The 18,883-nt window shown below is 37.1% G+C and overlaps 1 protein-coding gene across 1 annotated transcript in view; it reads left to right on the top strand.

The window, feature by feature from the left end:
- The window catches only part of BTRC (beta-transducin repeat containing E3 ubiquitin protein ligase), a 134,387-nt gene that overhangs the window by 51,931 nt on the left and 63,573 nt on the right, over positions 1–18,883 (top strand). Inside the window, exon 3 of the mRNA XM_007939937.2 lies at positions 8,598–8,687. Within this exon, the coding sequence (XP_007938128.2) occupies positions 8,598–8,687 (90 nt within the window). The remainder of the gene's footprint in view (positions 1–8,597; positions 8,688–18,883) is intronic.

The raw sequence follows: 18,883 nt of genomic DNA, 5'->3' as shown, positions 1-18,883 counted from the left end.
TACATATATGTGTTTTTTCCCCCTATGAAACTTCCCACTTTTTTTTTTTCCCTCCCTAAAGTGCTTCAGATGGGAAAAAAAACTGCCTGAGATGTTTATTAAAAAAAAAAAAAAAAAACACAGTGCATCCTGGGTAATGTTTTGCAGCTTGACTTAATTTTAGTCATCTGTTTTAATTACCTATTTATAAAAATGCTTTTGCATTTGTAGACATTATTTAATACTTTGGAAGAAGCACCTCATTTGAAATAAATAAATAAGTTGTACTTATTTTAAATAGTCCATGTAAAAGACCTTAAAGGTAATTAATGCAGGTCTCTTAAGTAAGACAAAAGTGATCTTTCCAAGTCTGATGAAGTGAAGTGATTTGTTTATATAACTTCCCACTTCTGCTGAATCCTTTAGAGTCTAATAACTTAAAAAAAAAAAAAAAAAAAAAACATGGTTTAGCAATTTGTGCTAGCTACAAAAAACCCTTCTTCAAAAAAGAGCAATTTAATAACTAGCTTTCTTAAAATTACTTTGAGGAAGGAAGACTGTATAGGGGGTTGGTGTTTTGTTTTATTTTTATTTCAGTGTAATCATTCTTTGATAAATTGTGTAATCACTGACTTAGTAGAAAAAATGTTATTGAACTCCTGGGTTGCAATGACCATAAAACGTGTATTTTCATATAGAGACTTGAGATACTGTGAATAAATTATAAAGGAAATAGTTTATATGCTGGTCGAAGTCCATATGGGCCCAATTCATTTTGTGTTCAGTGCTTAATCTGGATGTACCATTAAAAAAGAAAGAAAGGAAAAAAAAAAAGCCTATTGTGCCCAGCTGCATGAGTCTTAAAAAAAAAAAAAAAAATCTGCCCTAAGAACAACATGGATGAGATCAGATACAGCTTTTCATCTATTGAGTAAGATTCGGTAGCATCTGTGTGGCATTTTTAAAGCCCGGTTCCAGCATCCCTAGAAGTCACTTTGTGGGTTTGCTTTTTCTATACCATATTCTTGCTCAGGACATGATTTGATGTTACCATATATCTGAAGGTCCTGTCCCACCCCCACCCCCCATGACTAGCCATTTTCATTATACTATATCTTGTTTTGCTATAGGGCTGCTGAACAGATTTCTGAAGCAGCTTTTTGCAAGGTTAAAAGAATGCAGCCTGGTAACAAGTTTGTGTCATTTTAAATATATACCTTCTAGTAAATAAGGAGAAGTCTGGCAATCAATCCCTTTTAGTGTGTTATATGTTTCACCTGACAACTAAACCTTCTATTGATTAGCCATTACTTTGTTAGATAATCCTATGTCATTGAATCCATTGTAAAAAATTAAACTCTTTAAAATGTTTTACCCTAGCAGCAGTGTGAAAATTGAAAACTTGTTCAGAATTACAGCCTGCTTTCACAAAGAAGGTAGTTTTCAGCAAGGCATCTTACTGGTTTATGCTTATGTGCTTTATATGCAATATAAAAACGTATTAAAGTACTCCAACGCAAAAACTCTGCCTCTGGTTCAGCAATGAAGCTACCTTTTCAAATGTTGCATGAGAATAGAACCTCTCTTGCCTGTGGCTGTTATATTCACTAGTTGGATTTCAACCTGGAAGGAGTCTTATAATGGTAAAATACTGAATGTATTTGGTCTTTTTATTCCAGAGTGGTCAAAGAACTGTAACAAGTTTTAGTTTACTGATCTGTTTGACTTCCTTGGGTGATGGACAAGATTATGTACCCATTTTACAGGTAGAATGTCTAGGAAATAAAAACCTATAAATAGCCTTATTGTGGAAACTCTTGTAGGACTAGAAGATGTTTCCTGAATTTATCTAATGTGCCCTGAATAAAGTATACTCATTCCAGGGGTTGGGGTCGAGGCAGGGAGTTACTTTTAGAGGAAAACAAATTAGCTTTCATGACTTAATAATTTTTTTTTTCCAGAAAAATAGCATGTTTTTATTAATTAACTAGACCTATTAATACTTTTTTCCTCTAAAATTTTGATTTTGTACTTTTTATATTTTTATTAAAATAAAATTTTCATACAGTGACATATTGTTGTTGTTGTTGTTATGTGCCATCGAGTCGGCCCCGACTCATAGTGACCCCTCCTTGGGTTTCTGAGGCAGTATCACTACGGAAGTAGGATTGCCCAACCTTCCTTCCAAGGAGTGGCTGGTGGGTTTGAACCGCCAGCCGTCTGGTTAGCAGGCAAGTGTCTTAGCCACTATGCTACCAGAGCTCCCACAGTGACATATACACATATTAATTGTATAAGTCAGTGAATTTTTAAATAAATTTATATACTTGTGTGACTACCACTCCATCAAGTTATAGAACATTTTCATTACCCAAGAAGGTTCCCTTGGGCCCCTTCCCAGTCAGTCTCCCCATCTCCATGAATCAAACACTGATCAGCTTTCTGTCAACTACAGATTAATTCTGCCTTTTCTAGAATTTCATATAAAGGGAATCACACATTTTTGGGGTTTGACTTTTTTTACTCAGCACAGTGCTTCTGAGATTCATCTGTGTTGTTCTGTGTATCCATAGTTCATTCCATTTATTGTTGAGTATATTCCGTTGAATGAATATGCTCCAGTTTGTTTTTCATTCTGCTTTGGTGAACACCTGGGCTGTTTCCATTTTTTTGGTCATTATAATAAGTGAGTGGAGTTGCTCTGAATGCTCTTATAGAAAGCTTTTTGGTGTGTATGTGTTTTCAATTTCTCTTGGGGTGGAATAGCTGGATAGGATAGGTACATGCTTAACATTTTTTAAGAAACTGCCAGGCGATTTCCCAAAGTAGCTACGCCACACTATACTCTCACCAATAGTGTATGAGAACTGTGGTTTCTGTACTTCTCCCCAGCATTTGGTGTTGTCAGACTTTTTAATTTTAGCCATTGTAGTAAGTGTGTGTGGTGTTTCATTGTAGTTTTAAGTTGTGTTTCCTTGTTAACTACTAATGTTGAGTACTTTTTAATATATTAGCTTATTGGCCATTCAAATATTTTCTTTTGTGAACTATCTGTTGACATTTTTAGCCAAAAAAAAATGATGTGTTGTTCATTTTTTTATTATTGAGGCATAGAAATCAACAATACAGAGTTCTAAATGCCAGTCCTTTGTCAGATATGTGTGCTTTGTTTTCTCACAGTCTGTGACTTGTCTATTTATTAGTTGTGTGTTTTGATGCAAAAGTTTCTAATTTTTGTATAAAGTCCAGTCTATACTTTTTTTGTGACACCACACTTCCAGTGTTCTAAGAAGTCGTTTCCCAACCCTTGATGGTGAAGATACTCTTTTGTGTTTGCTTCTAGAAGTCTTATATGTTTTAGCTTTTGTAGGTCTGTGGTTCTTTCAACTAGAATTTGGGATTCATTTTTTTTCTCCTCTGTTTGTTGTTTTCTGCAGCAGTGTTGAAAAGACTTTCCTTTGCCTCCTTTAATAACATGGATATCTATATTTTTTTAAAAAAAATCAATTGACTGTGTTAGTAAGTAGTCTACTTCTAAACTCTGTCCTGTTCTACTGGTCTACTTGCCCATCACTACTCCAGTATCACACTGTCCTGATTATTGTAGCATTGTATAGTGAATCTTAAAATGAGGTAGTATGAGTCCTTCGTATTTGTTTTTATATTTAATATTGATTTGGCTATTCTAGATATTTTGCACTTCTCTATAAATCTTAGAATCAACATGGCAATTTCTATTAAAGAAGCCTATGGGGTTTTGATTTGGATTTTATTAAAATATATATCAATTTGAGTAGAATTGCCATTTTAACAATATCTGGTCTTCCAGTCCATAAACATAGTATATCTCTCCACTTAGTTGTCTTTTTAAATTTTTTTAAACAATGTTTTTTAGCTCTTGGTGTCTATTTCTTACACATATTTTATTCAATTTATTCCTGAATATGTAATGTTTTTCGATGCTGTTGTCAAATTTTTCATTTTCTAGTTGAATGTTGCTGGTGTATAGAAATGTAATCAATTTTTGAAGGTTTATCTTGTTTCCTGTGTTAAATTTGTTTTCAGTATCTTTAGTAGCTTCTTTAGCATCTTCTGCATACAAAATTACATCATTTATAGAGTTTTATTTCTTCTTTTCCAATTGGTTTGCCTTTCATTTTTTGCTTTATTTTAATGGTAGAACCTCAAATATAATGTTGTGTAGATCTACTAAGAGCATGTATCCTTGTTCACAGTCTTAGAGGGACAATATTTAGTCTCTCACCATTTAGTACAATGTTAAATGAAGGGTTTTTTGTTGTTTTTCATGCCTTTCGTGTGATTAAGAAGTGCCCTTTTATTCCTACCTTGCTGAGGTTTTTATCCTGAATAAGTATTTAATTTTGTGGAAAAAAAAAAAATTTTTTGCATCTATTGAGATTTTCACATAGATTTCTCCTGCATCCTCTTTATTCTGTTAATTTGATATTTTAAAAATTACATTAATTGATTTTTTTTTCCCTCCTCAAATATTAAGCCTTGCATTCCTGGGATAAACTCCACTTGGTCATGATGTTTTATCTTTCTTTTCTTTTTAATTTTATTGTGATTTGGGTGAAAGTTTACAGAGCAAATTCCATTTCCATACAGCAGTTCATACACATTTTGTTTCATGATATTGATTGGAATTCCCCACAATGCTCTCTTCCCACTTCCTCCCTGTAGTTACCTCTTCCCTGTATCCTTCCTTCCCATGCACTTCTGCCCCCTGAGCTCTCTCCCTGTGCAAATATTGCCCTTCTGTTCTCCCACGATTGATTGCTCCAAGGAATGTGTCTACCTGATGTAAATGTTCACCCTGTATGCCTGTCTCTTGTTTAGCTGGAAGCCACAGGAGTAAATTCAGTTCCAGACCTGAAAGGTAACTAGGGGCCATAGTCTCAAGGATCTCATCAGGCTCTATGAGACCAGCAAACCTGGTCTTTTTTTTTTGTTAATGATTCTGAGTTTTGTTCTCCCACTCTATCTAGGCTCTCCTGCACCAGTCCTCCTCCGGGTGGTTAACAATGGTAGCTGGGCACCATCTAGTTCTTCTGGTCTCATGGTCATATAGGCTGAAGCACATGGTCTTCTAGTCCCTTGAACTAACTGTTTCCATACATCTTTGGTTTTCTTCATTCTTCTTTACTCTGGACAAGGAGAGACCCTTTGTTGCCTCCAGATGGCAGCTCACAAGCTTTTAAAACCTCAGTCATCACTCACCAAAGTAGGATGTAAAACAATGTTTTTGTGTAGTATATTATGCCAGTTGAACTTGGTGTCCCCTACAACCATGGTTCCAAGCCTACAGGTCCAACTTCTCGTGCCCTTCGAGTAGCTGGCTGTGGCCAGGAAGCCACCACAGCCTTGCCCTTTGTCAGCTCTACTATATACCTGGACGTTCTTATAGCACATACAAATATGCATGTAGAAACATCGTCTGCCAATACTATCCATGGTCATAGGTGCCCATGTTTTCTTAAGAAATTTGTGTCTGTGTTCATTAGGGATATTGGTCTGTAAATTTCAGATTTTGGTATCAAGGTTATGCTGATCTCATAAAGTGAATTAGGAAGTCTTCCTCCTCCTCCATTTTCTAAAAGCTTTGGTATATGATCATGGTATTGTTTCTTTCTTAAAATTTAATGAATTCACCAGTGAAACCATCTGGACCTGGAGTTTTCTTTGTGAGAAGATTGTTTTTAACTGATTAAATGTATGTGGAAAGATTTTTCATAACAGTTTTGTTTTATTTAAAATGAAGGTTATTCAAATTTTGTATTTCCTATTATGTTATCAGTTTTGGTAATTTGTGTATTTCAAGAAGTAGGTCTATTTTATTCTACAGGTTGTAATCTGTTACTATCTTTTACTTTAATGCACATGTTACTCTATATGAAGGAGTTCTGGTGGTGTAGTGCCTAAGGCATTTGACTGTTAACCAGAAGGTTGGAGGTTCAAACCCCCAGCCACTCCACAGAAAGAAGACTGGGCAATCTACTTCTGTAAAGATTTACTGCCTTGGAAACCCAAAGGAAGTTGCTATGAGTCGGAATCTATTTGATAGCAGTGAGATTGGTTTTTTCGGTTTTATTCTATATCAAGCTGAGGGCCCCTTCAGTCTGGTTTTTGTGCCTTTGATGTATTTTCATTATTCTCCAAATATTTCCCAGTTCCTTTTATATTTTCCCTGACCAGTCCTGAAATCAGCCATTTCTCCAGGGAGTTGTAATTCCTTTTAGTGCAGAATGGTATTTAAACACTGGTTCTCACCAGGATTTGAACACTGAATATACCATATACTGCCAGGAGAATGAACTAATCAGTCTTGGGGAAAGTGTAGCCAGAATGCTCTTTAAATGTGAGGATGGTGAGACTTTGTCTTGCTTACTTTGGACATGTCTTCAAGATGGACCAATTGCTGAAGAAAGACATCAAACTTAGTGAAGTAAAAGGTCAGTGGAAGAGAGGGAGCTTCTCAGTGCAGTGGACTGACATAGGACTGCAGCAGTGGGCTCAAGCGTGGCAAGGATTGTGAGGGTGGGTCAGGAACCAGCATGGGGTTGCCGTGAGTGGGGACCAACTTGACAGGACCTAACAACAATAACAAGAAAAATGATGTTTATCATGGAGAGTTTTGACAAATACCATCTTAGTCAAGTGATCAAGGTTAGTATTACAGAAATACATACTTCCTGATCCTGATACACTGGGGAAGGCACATGACTTTTGTGGTATCCTTCCCAAGAATGCATAACCTCAATTTCCAAACCAAACCAAACACACTGCTATCAAGTTGATTCTGACTCATGGTGACCCCCATTGGGTTTCCAAGACTGTAAATCTTTACAGAAGCCAACTGCCTCATCTTTCTTTTGCAGAGCAGCTGGTGGGTTCAAACCACCAACCTTTGGTTAGCAGCCAAATGACTTAACTACTACACTACCAGAGCTCCTTAACCTCAATTTAGTCATGAGAAAAATCAGACAAGCCCAAATTGAGGGGGATATTCTATAGGTTACCTGATGGGTACTTTTCAGATGTTTCAGAGTCATAAAAGACAAGAAAAGACTGAGGAGTTGTCACAGATTAGAGGAGACTAAAGAGACATGAGGAGTTCTGGTAGCGTAGCGCCTAAGGCATTTGACTGCTAGCCAGAAGGCTGGTGGTTCAAACCCACCAGCCACTCCTCAGAAGGAAGGTTGGGCAATCTATTTCCATTGTGATACTGCCTTGGAAACCCAAGGAGGGGTCGCTATGAGTTGGGTATGACTCGACAGCAGTGAGAAGGAGACAGGGGAACTAAATGCAGTGTGGAATACTGGATTAGATCCTGAACAGAAAGAGAAAATGGACATTAGTGAAAACTGATGAAACTTAAATAAGTTTTATACTTTATAGTTAATAGTATTGTACGAAGTTGAATTTCTTAGTTTTGATAGATATCCTTTGGTTATGTAAGACATTAACAACGTCTTACATAACCAAAGGATATACAGAACTCTACTGTTTTTGCAACTTTCTATAAATCTAAAATTATCTCAAAATTTTTTAAAAGTGGATTGTTTCCTGTTGTTGGTTTAAGAGATTATCCAACTTTTAAGATTTTTCTCCTTAATTCCAAAAAAATATTTATACTTGTGGTTCTCAAAGTGTGGTCCCTAGACTGGCAGCACTCACATCAGCTTCAGACTGATTGGAAATACAGATTCCCAGAAGCCCTGCAGATAATTCTGATTTGAACCAAAGTTTGAGAACCATGTTTTATACTATTAGTAAAAAGTTAAAAGGAAACATTTAATTTTATTAATATGTTGGCAAGTTGTTAATAATGAATTTGCTTACCATAAAGTATAAATAATGTGTACCTAGGCAACCCAAGGAGGGGTCACTATGATTCGGGTCTGACTCGATGGCACATAACAACAAAAACAACAAAAGTGCATTTTAATCCATTTTCTGTGCTTTGTTCTATTTTCATCCATCTCCTAAACAGGCTACCAGGTGTACTTAAGGAATGATTTTGAGATCTGGATAGATGTTGATTTATCTTCTTTTTATGTCCTGCTCTCAATTTTGGTTTATCCTTTTTTCTTCATAAACCAAAAATCAGTGCTTCATATATGTATCCTTATATGGTGATATTCCTTCAAAGACTTAATGATTGGTTTTAGAATGTTTTCTTCTGTGTAGTTGGAAAAATTTTACCCATTGTTCTGAATAAGAAGTATGTCTTCTTGCTACTTTCAGGTCTTGATTTTTTTTCCCTAAGGTTTAGAATGAAAAAAACAAAAATAGATATTTTCTAAGGATGGTAATTGCTCAGTTTTAAACAGAATTAAGTTCTTAAATTTTGTGTTAAAAACAAAAACAATTACCACCCGGCTGCTGTTCACATGCTCCTTCGTGGTCATATCAGTGGCTCTTGGGGGCTCTCACTTTCTCTGCCCCCCCTTTTCCACCTTGTCCTTCAGCCTTCATAAATCTGAAATTTACAGATAGGATTTGTGTGTTGATTTTGAGAAATAGGACAGAATTTGAAAACTATATGTGGTAGTATTTCAATATTCACCCTGTTTCCAAAAAAATTCTCTTTACAGACTTACAACAGCTGTGCCAGACTCTGCTTAAACCAAGAAACAGTATGTCTAGCAAGTACTGCTATGAAGACTGAAAACTGTGTGGCCAAAGTAAGTGCTATTACTCATTGATACATATTTTACCACATGGCAACAATGCTTTGTGTATAGGCACCTTTACTCAGGCTATTACAGGACTATATATATTACAGAACAAAATACAAATAGGAATCATTATATCCAAAGAAAGTTACAAGTTGGATTTTCCATCTATTCAGTTACAGCAGAATCTTTTGATTATGTATTCTGGTCACACTTTGGACAGATTAAATTTGTTGCTTGACACTAGTTATGGGTTGTCACAAGTCAGTAAGATTTGTATGAGATAACATACAATTGTTTTTGTAAGTTCCTGATTTTTAAATACAATTAATAATAGAATGTACCAATACCGGGATTGTGAAATACACTATAGAAAATCCAATAATTATATTACTATTATTATTTATCAAGTAGCTATTGATAGCAATGTTGCTTTTGATGATCTAAGTGAACAAGTATATTGAGTCATACTATATCAGCTGTGTCTTTTTTATGCATAATTATGTGCCATTCTATAGCCTAGATACAAAGATAATGTAAAGTATTAGAGATCTGAGGCTTTTGGTATCAACTATGACTCAAATTTCCCTGGCAGCTCTCATTGTTCAGAAACTTGGACCTAAATTTAAATGTGAGCCATTTTGATTAGACCATGAGTAGCATTCCACTCTGCTTTGCTTCTACATTTTTACTTTACATATCTATAACATTATTGCCTTTATGACCATTCAGAGATTTTTCACTGCTGCAGCGTTTTCAACTTAAATTGCTTTAGTCTATTATATTATATACCCGGGCCCTCAGTTACTACTGTTGTTATTAGAGCCAGGACTGGTGTCATGGGGTCTCCATCCACTACTACAAAAATATCCAAGGACACAAATATTTTTTATTTTCATTTCATTTCATAAAACATGCAGAAGTCCTTGGGCCTAGCTTACTAACTGAAAAAATGTCATACAAAATATAACCATTGTTGTGATCCATATAAGAAACGTCAGAACTTACTAAAAATTATAGTTATAGAAGAGATTCACAGGGATGCAAGGTGTTAATAGGAGAAACAGTGTGCAGAGGGGACAGTCCATACAGGAACTCTATACTTTCTGCACCACTTTTCTGGAAACCTAAAATTGCTTTGAAAAATAGTCTGTTTCAAATAAAATTTTTAAAAAGTTTGTCAGTTAAGTGTCTCTTAAATTAGAATGCCTTAATAATTTGCTACAAAATACGAATATTATAAATTACATGTGTTTATTTTTCAGTCATTTAGTCACACCTATCAAGTGCTAATTGACCCTATTTTATATCTAGCATTTGTGCATTGGGGGAGGAGGATCAGTTATTTGGGCCTTTAGAAATAGTCTTCCCCCTTTTTGGTCATGGTGCTCTCAGATTCAACACAAGTGGGTGACTTCTGGCTAAACAAGGTACAATCTTAGCATGAACGCCGATCCAAGGACGGGGTGGTGGTTTTAATGAGTTTCATTGAGAGCTGGCCAAGTGAGCATCTGTTCCTTTTGTTTTCTCCATACTTTGTAAGCCAGGATCTCTAAGCTACGTAGTTATGTTGTGTATCTGTAGGATGTGTTGTTTCCCTCCTCCCACCCTGTACTTCAGTAGTGCATAGTTAGAAATCTTCTGGCAGCTGGAACAACGGCATATTTTCCTTTATGCTCTTGGGTGAGGAAATAAGTTCGCTCATTGCTGCTCATCAGTCTGTTTCACATGCTCCCAGATGGTGACCCTCTCATCCCGTTCTTGCTTATTTTAACATTTTTCTGACACTTAAATCCTTTCTTCATCTCCTTAAACACCCTCATATTAACTTCTATCATTTCCTCTGGGAACCCACATAACTTTCTGATTTCTTTTACTGGCCTGCATCCTGCCTTCTGGTTCACTGCTTCAGATCTGAGTCAATAATCAGCTGATCAATGGCAAATATAAACATGTAGCTGGAAAAATGTGTTTCTTTCCACAGCCTCCAGTGAGGTATTGAGAACATGGGAATAGTAAGAGAGTTTTTCCTTTTTATTTACATGTGTAATATGGTGTCTCATGAGTCCATGCTGTTTCCACTGGCCTCATTTGTTGCTTGACCTTTGAAAGGTAATGACTTGCCATTATTTTTATAGGTCGGCAAGCTTGTCCCTATTTCTTGTTCTTCACCTTTAACCCTAACCGAATAGTTTCATCTGCTACACTTGATAAGGCTGCAGTGGTTTTTCACTTGGTACAATTATCTGTTGTTGATTCAGATTGTTCTCCAATGTGGCCTTGAATGTCCAACCATCTCCATGTGAGAGCAACTATAATGCAGTGATATCAACATTTTTGCTCTCTGACTAGTTCACAGTAGCTGAATTCTGATACGAATGACTGGTTTGGAGCAAGATACTAATTATATTCCAAAATCCTCTTATTGAATACTGTTTATGTGCATTTTAGAATACCAAAAAACAACACTGGAAAATGATACAAGGTTGATAATAATCTTCTAAATCTATAACTTGAAGAGTGAAGCCTAAGAAAAGATTATAAAATAAAAATGAGGGAAGGGTCATTTTATTAGTATAACTTAATCTGAGTAGTATTTAGAGGCATTGAAATGTCTCTTATTTTCTTCAAAAACCTTTCTTCTTACTAATTACAACCCTGTAGTTCATAAGATTTGTGTTTGGAACATGATGAGCTCTGTATTTATTGTAGCTTTAAATGGACAGTCATTATTGACTGTCAACTTAGTCTTTAAAATCTATAATTATGTTTGCCTAATTGTCAACCTTCATGATGTTTTTTAATTGGTGATGAAAACTAACTGGGAAACTGAAGAGCATTTATTTCTTATGTTATTTTTGTTACTGACTTCAGTCAGTGTGACTGAATATTTTAGTTCTAGGCTTCAAGCTTTTCCCTCATTTACCTTGAGACACACACACACACACACACATACATTCAGTTCAGATTGAGTTATTTGCACACATCTGCCTAGATCCTTGGCACCCAGATAGAAGTTCTTCCTCTTTGTGATTGAGAGATAAACCCCTTCAGTAGTCCTTTGAAAATGTTTTGTATCTTAGTTGTTGTTGTTTGTTGTTATTGTTTTTTTACTTGAGACTAATAATCTGTTGGAACTGACTGAGACAGAAAAATGTGATGTTCCTTTCCACTCACTCCAGATTTTGATAGAAGACTTGTTTTATTTATTTCTAAAATTATATCCGCAGGAAACAAGCTGTTTAAATTCAGATTATGCTGAAGCAAAATGGTCCTGGTATGAGAAGCAACGTGCTGTTTTATGAGCACAGAGTCCCTTTTCTCATAACTGATTGATAGTAAATATTTTCCTGAAGAATTATTGCCAACCATGAACAGTGCAACTGTTTCACTTTTTTTCCGTGCTGCTTGCTGTACCAGCCATTGTCGGTAATTAAGATCTACAATTCACAATGCAGACGTTTGCACTTCCTCTGGGTCCGTGCTATTTATAAGGCATTTCAGCTGTTCAGAGTTTCTTTTGAGTTTTAAACTACATGTTAACAGGCTTCTTTAATATACTGTTCCACAAGTAGCGTGTCAGATGGTCCCTTCTTCACACAGGCGCCTCTGCCAGGTCTAAGCTTTGAGGCTAACATACTTGGATTTAACCATATCATTGAGGCTGATGTGGTTGGAAATATTCTGGAGTCACAGACATGTTACACATGAGCTTTATTGCTGTTTCAAAAAGGCACAAATGATGTTCAGAAATATTTTTTCCTTTCATTTTTAATTGTCTGCATGAATTTAATGAACGTTAATGGGGGTTACAGAGAGGTCCTGAGAAATACATAGTGAAGTGACTTTTCCAAGGTCACTTTGAAGTAATAATAGAAGCAAGGACTCCTGTTACAGATAAGAGTTTGCACATTTGTTGGGTTAAGGATACAAGAAATTGCTCCCTTCTAAGGTGCATGACACTGAAGAATGCAGACCTGGGACACCAACATGGACCAACAGATTGACTCTACATGTGTTATGTAATCAGCTTCAGGAACCCTAAGTAGCATATGCTATCGGGTAAGGAAAATGTAAACCAGAATCCTATGTTAAAATTGGTAGAATTCAAAGCCATTTCCAACCAGGAGAACAATGAAAAAGAAAAAAAAAGTGCAGACCCTAGTCCTGAATGTTTATGAATTACGCCTTAGAATCTGAGTAACTGCTTGCACAGGCTCCATGCTCCTGGCTCTCATTGTTAACCACACAGGACAAAGAAAGAATGAACTGAAAGCTGTCAACAAAATGTGTTTAAAACTTTGCCCTGAGTGGAGATCGCACTGGCTGTTTTGCTGCCTGAAGTCCAGCTGCACTGATTGGGCACGTCGGCTGCCAGCATCCTCCAGCAGGGCACATCTGCAGAGAGAGGCAGGACACAGAGCTCGGTGCTGATTGCTTGACGGTCTTTGAGTATAGGCAGCTTTATAGCAGAACCTTTCCAAGGTCGTTTTATTTGACAAAACCGAAAACTTTCTGTAGTTCTTTTGAACTACATTGTTTCTGTAAACTTTTTTTCCTCAGTGAACTCTTTATGAACCTTTTTTTTTTTTTTTTAGATAGCAGCAGCAGTTCAGCTGTTGGGAACCACTGATCTATCTGACTGAAGCTCTTGAAGATGCTAGAACCTATTCACATTTCTGTCTAACCAGGGAGCTAATAAGATCAAGTTTGTCTTTGTGGATTGATCTAGATTAGCATGAGATGAGCCCAGTCAGTGAAAAGGGAAGGATTAGGGGAAAGAAGGGTGAAGGAAGGAAGTTCTCCATCAAGAATTGACTGCAGTATTGCCTGCTGATGCATGTCGGATCACCCGCACAGAGAGATCACATGGCTTCTCCAAAAGTCAAACGATCAATTCGCCTCGTTTTGGCTCTGTACTTAATGCACAAACAGTGCGATCTGCAGGGCTGTAATTGCATTGTTAGGGCCAAGGAACAAGCCTGTGCCTTTTCAGCAGACAGCTGGCAGGGAGAGAGGCATGTTGTTAGGAAAGAGAGAGGCAAGGCAAATAAAATTACTGCTAACGCTCAGAGATCGGCAGGAGTCCTACTTGCCTAATCTTACCGGTGGGAGCAAGCGGCTGTTGTAATCCAATTATAGCAGCATAAGCAATTTGTTAGACACTCCGCATAATGTAACAATTTCCCAATAAACTCTGACTTGTAATAACGTCGGCAAGAGTCCGCATAAATCTGCCCGAATGGTGGGGGCTGGAGCATTCGGCTGGGGGCTTGTAATTGGCGCCATCAGCACGTTTTGCGGAGTGCAGTATGGTGCAGTCTTTTAGTGCAGGAATTTTAAGGAGAAAAGCGTGGCACACGTTTCTTAGAAAAAGAAAAGTGGCCATTAAAAGGGGAGCCACACGAAGGGCATACTCTTGCCTTTACATTACCTAGGTATCTTAGTAGAGAAAGAAGACAGGAGGAAGCTATGTTTTCTTCTAATACTAAAGTGGGGGGTGGGGGGTAAGCAGGGAGGACAGAATGTGTGGATTAATTAAATTCCTTTATTTAAGGGCCTTGGCTTCTATTATTTATGCCCTCTTTCTCCAACCCCTTCCCCCACTGCTGTTCAGGCCGCATTCAGCTAACATTTTCACAAAATGTTCATAGTCAGGCAAGTCTGCAAATACCAAGTTTAAATGTGTTTTCTTACTCTGGAGTTTAGCGTTTTCTTTACAACATGAAAATATATTTTCTTTGTGTCTGGCAAAAATTGTTTAAAGATATTCTATCACAGAATATCAAACGTTCTCTTACTGAAGGGCTTAGAGGCCAGCTAGTTGTTTGTGTCGTACTAGCTTTACTCTGCTGCTTCATTTTCCAACTCAGAAATATATCGTGAATGTCTGTGAGAATAGGTTTAGTCATCTGTCTTGTTAGTCACCTGCTTGATCATTATAGAAATAATTTTGATTCCTCAGTCCTAACATTTCTGTTTTAGAAAACTATTTTGTTGTTGCATAGAGCAGAATAAAACCACTCCTATTTATTGATTAACATTTGTAGTCACAGAATAGGGTTTCTTATTTATACAGGGTGCAAGAGGTGAGGAATACTCACAGATGGGAGTTAACAGACAGGTTTTCATAGCACAGGGTAGGCACTAAATGCTACCTACTTTCTTGTGCCAACCCAGCCCTTTATTGTTGATAATTTGTGTCAAAACCAAGCTTCTGAAATAAAAACAGAATTCTTCAAAATATCATGTTGTTGTGCATATTATTACAATAAATATTTACTTTGAGTATAAACATTTCCTTCTACTGAAGCAAATGCTGCCTTGTTTGACTGTAGCTACATCAATAAACTGCAGTGCCTCTAATAAAGCCACTCAGTGTCTGGGTTTAACTAATGGCTGATTTTCATGGCTTTGACAGTGAGCTGTGTGCGTTATTTTCTCCTGATATTGTAAAAATAATGAGAGCAAATTAGAACAATCAGTTTACACAGATAGCTCCTGATTGGAGGCGATGGGCAATATGGCAGCAGGTAATCCATCTTCGGGCTCCTGTCACGTTAACTTCAGCAGTGTGAAAAGATCAGGTGGAGTAAGTAGGGATCCTGCCCAATCGGAACACTGAAATTAATGAGAAGAGCATTGTTCTGTGATCAGCCTTTTAATTAGCAAGACTGGAAACAGAGGGAATGGTGAAGGCAGGACCACAGCTGCACAGTGCGAGGCACAGTGTCAGAAAAGAGAAAAGAAAAAAAAAAGTTGGTGGGTTTGACATTACCCTTTTCTTGCTGTGTACAGGCGCTGAGTTTTCTTTCTAGAGCTGGTTTACACGCTTTAAGAAATACTGCCTACTTTCCAAAGTCATGTCACAAATATGGTTGATGTGTTTATATATAATCTATAGATCTTACTTCTTTCAGGGATCATACAGGATTTTGAATACCAGCATACTTTCTTTGGCATTGCACTCAGGGTTTTAAGTTTCTTTTTCTTTTTTTTTTTTTTTTTTGTAGTTAGGTAACCAGAGGAATTAAATCTTTAAAAGCTATGCCTATTCACAAACAACCACACACACGTGTGCATACACACACACACAAGTTAGAGTTCTCCTCTGGTAAGTAAAGTGAAGGTTTTTCTGGGTAGGAGTACCTCCATCACTTTGTTTAAAAGAAGAACAAAATCTAGGCAGGAAGTGATGATGGTATGTTTAATATTGTGTTCTTTTCCTGATTCTGTTCATTAGGAGATTCGGGGGTTTTTCTATGCCATTGACTTCTCGGTGTTGGAGGCTGTGTTATTGCAATTTCTGTAATTGAGAATTGGATATCAATCAAGAATGGTGTTTATAAGAGGAAGAAGGAAAAAGAAATCTATGTAGTAACTGAGACTAAAGGCTGATCATCCATTTAAAGCACAGTTACACTAAAATTGTAACCTTGTTAATCATCCCTGTAATATTGGAAAATATGGTATAGGGCTAAGGAAGACTTTAATGAGCTAATTTTTTTTGTATCAAATCAGCGCCTGTTTTTTGGACCTTCCTTGGCAGGCTTTAACTTTGGGAAAGTGTAATGAAACCATCAGGATTTGCAATATTTTAGTTTTTATGCCTTATACTCAGTGGCACAATGTAACCTGTGAAAACAAGTAATATAATGTAGATTATATAAATAAACTCAGATATCTTCCAAATGCTATGACATAAAAATAATTTGTATTGGTATTATGAGTTAATTGACTTAAAAGACATTTTATGTATCAATATATAAAAGCTAGTTATCTGGTAGCCTCTGAATACAGAATTAGTGGCAAAGAGTGAAATACAGTGTGAAATACTCAGGGTCAGTATCTCATCACCGTTAATCGGACTTTTTTCATATATGTAACTAATGGAGGTTGTAGAGTCACTCTCTAGCCATGCAGCTGTAAGATCACTGTATTTACAGGGACTGACACACTGCTTTTATGTCTTCTCCATGCAAAACTCATAGAGCAAAAGCAGTTCACTTCCCCCTAGCACCCACCCACTTTCCACTTCCATAAAAAATAAAAGTACTCCTTACTATGGTCCAGGGGATTGTGTTAGAACAGAATTACCATTTTTGTTTTGTTTCATTTTTTGACTGATAGTGAACTTTTCCTGAAAATATTCATTTAAACTTATATGTGTTAGTATGTTAGGATCAATGCCATAATACCAAATAGTGTCTAGGACTCCCTTTCCCCACCCCACCCTCACCCCACCCCACACTTTTTAAGAGAATCACACTGCTGTGCGTGTTAGTATTCTAAAACCCACTTGGTAGAATTGTGCATGGTATTTCTCTACATTTCTTAACATGGAAAATGAATTTTTATTCTTAGAGCTTTTGTGAGTGTTTGTGACTCTTCATGGGTGTAAACAGTCTCTTCTCTCCTAGTTTGACAGCTTCAGAAGCTTGGGCTCATAAGCTCTCCATGAATAAATATGTTCTTAGTCATATGGTGTAAATATATCACTTACAAAGCTTGTGAAACCTGAGCCTTCCTTTTGAACCTTTCAGTACCCATGAGCTCAGGATCTATACATGTAAAATTTTATTCTTGTGTCATGACTTCACCTTGTAAGGCAAATAAACTATGAACCTGAATGACTATGTCACTCTATACCAAGTTTCTATGAAAGCAAAATAATATTTTTCCCTTTTCCCTACAACTTTGAAATTCCCTCTGACTTAGTGATCTTGCCAGTATTTGTTCCTGTTATTAGAGTTCTTGTCCAGTAAGATGTGCTTCATAATATTGGTGTTAAAATAGACATCTCCTTTTTGAGGACATTCCTTTTGTTGTTGTTTATATAAAACCAAACCAAACTCACTGCCCTCTAGTCTGTCCCGACTCACAGCAACCCTTTCTTGGGTTTCCAAGGCGTTACCTCTACAGAAATAGATCGCCTAATCTTCCTTCCAAGGAGTGGCTGGTGGGTTTGAACCACCAGCCTTCTGGATAGCAGTCAGATCCCTTAGGCACTACGCCACCATGTTCAATTGGTTCATTTGACTGCTAACCAGAAGGCTGGCAGTTCAAACCCACCAGCCACCCCTTGAAAGGAAGGTTGGGCAATCTACTTCTGTAGTGATACCACCTCAGAAACCCAAGGAGGGGTCACTGTGAATCAGATCTGACTCGATGGCAATGAGTTTGGTGTTTTGGTTTTTTAACAGACCAAACTCATTGCAATTGAGTCTATTCCAACTCATAGCGACCCCCACTGGGTTTCTGAGTCAAGTCACCTTAAATCCCACCAATCCCAGAGCTTGTCAGTAGGGTTTGTCTTAGGGAAATTTTCATCACTCTAGTCCTTTAGCACTCAACCAGTACACCCTATTTAAAGTCCTTGTGTGTGGAACTAGTTCAGTCTTTAGGATTATTCATTCTTTCTTAGTTATCTCTCTTTTCTGGATTTTTTGTTTTGGGATATGTTCCCAAACAAAGAATTGAAAATGTCTATTTCCTTTCTCGTAGTACCTTCAGGATGGAAGGCCTTTATTTTCCTTTCAGTTTTGTACTATTCAGAAGGTTGAGAAGGAGAGGATAATATTTAAGGAACCTTTGCCTTCAGATGCTGTTGTGCTAGCTATGTGTAATATGTTTTCATCCTCATGTGAACTTGATTGAAATGGGTACTATTACCCGTATCTTACAGTTGAGGAGTGTGAAACTTAGAGAAGGTAAGCCTCTTCCCAAATTTTCACATCTTTAAGTTGTAGAGCCAAGTTTTAAACTCAGATCTCTCTGGTTTCAGAGTCTTAGGTTTACTGCACCAGTTTGCCCATCAAGTAGTATTTGGAGACCCCAACTATCTCTTACCCAGATAGTTTAAAACCAGTTGCCGTTTATCCATTTGATTTCTATAGTGCGTTTGACATGTAGTATTATTTTCTCAAATTTTTCCTTTCTCTTTACTGATATAAAATGTCTTGTTCAGACTGAACTGATCTAAGTATTGTATCTAGAAAACTTGTTGTTGTTGTTGTTGTTAAGTGCCGTCGAGTCATTTCCGACTCATAGCGACACAGCAGAACGAAACACTGCCCGATCCCGCGCCAGCCCCACAATCCCTGCTATACTTGAGCCCATCTTCGCAGCCACTGTATCAATCCATCTCCTTGAAGGCCTCCCCCTCTTTCGTCGACCCTCCACCCTACCAAGCATGACATCCTTCT

This window comes from Orycteropus afer, unplaced genomic scaffold (genome assembly GCF_000298275.1).
Source record: "Orycteropus afer afer isolate SDZICR_OR568_19922 unplaced genomic scaffold, OryAfe1.0 scaffold00064, whole genome shotgun sequence".
In the NCBI taxonomy this organism is placed as follows: Eukaryota; Metazoa; Chordata; class Mammalia; order Tubulidentata; family Orycteropodidae; genus Orycteropus; species Orycteropus afer.
This window is presented reverse-complemented; position numbering and strand designations above follow the sequence as displayed.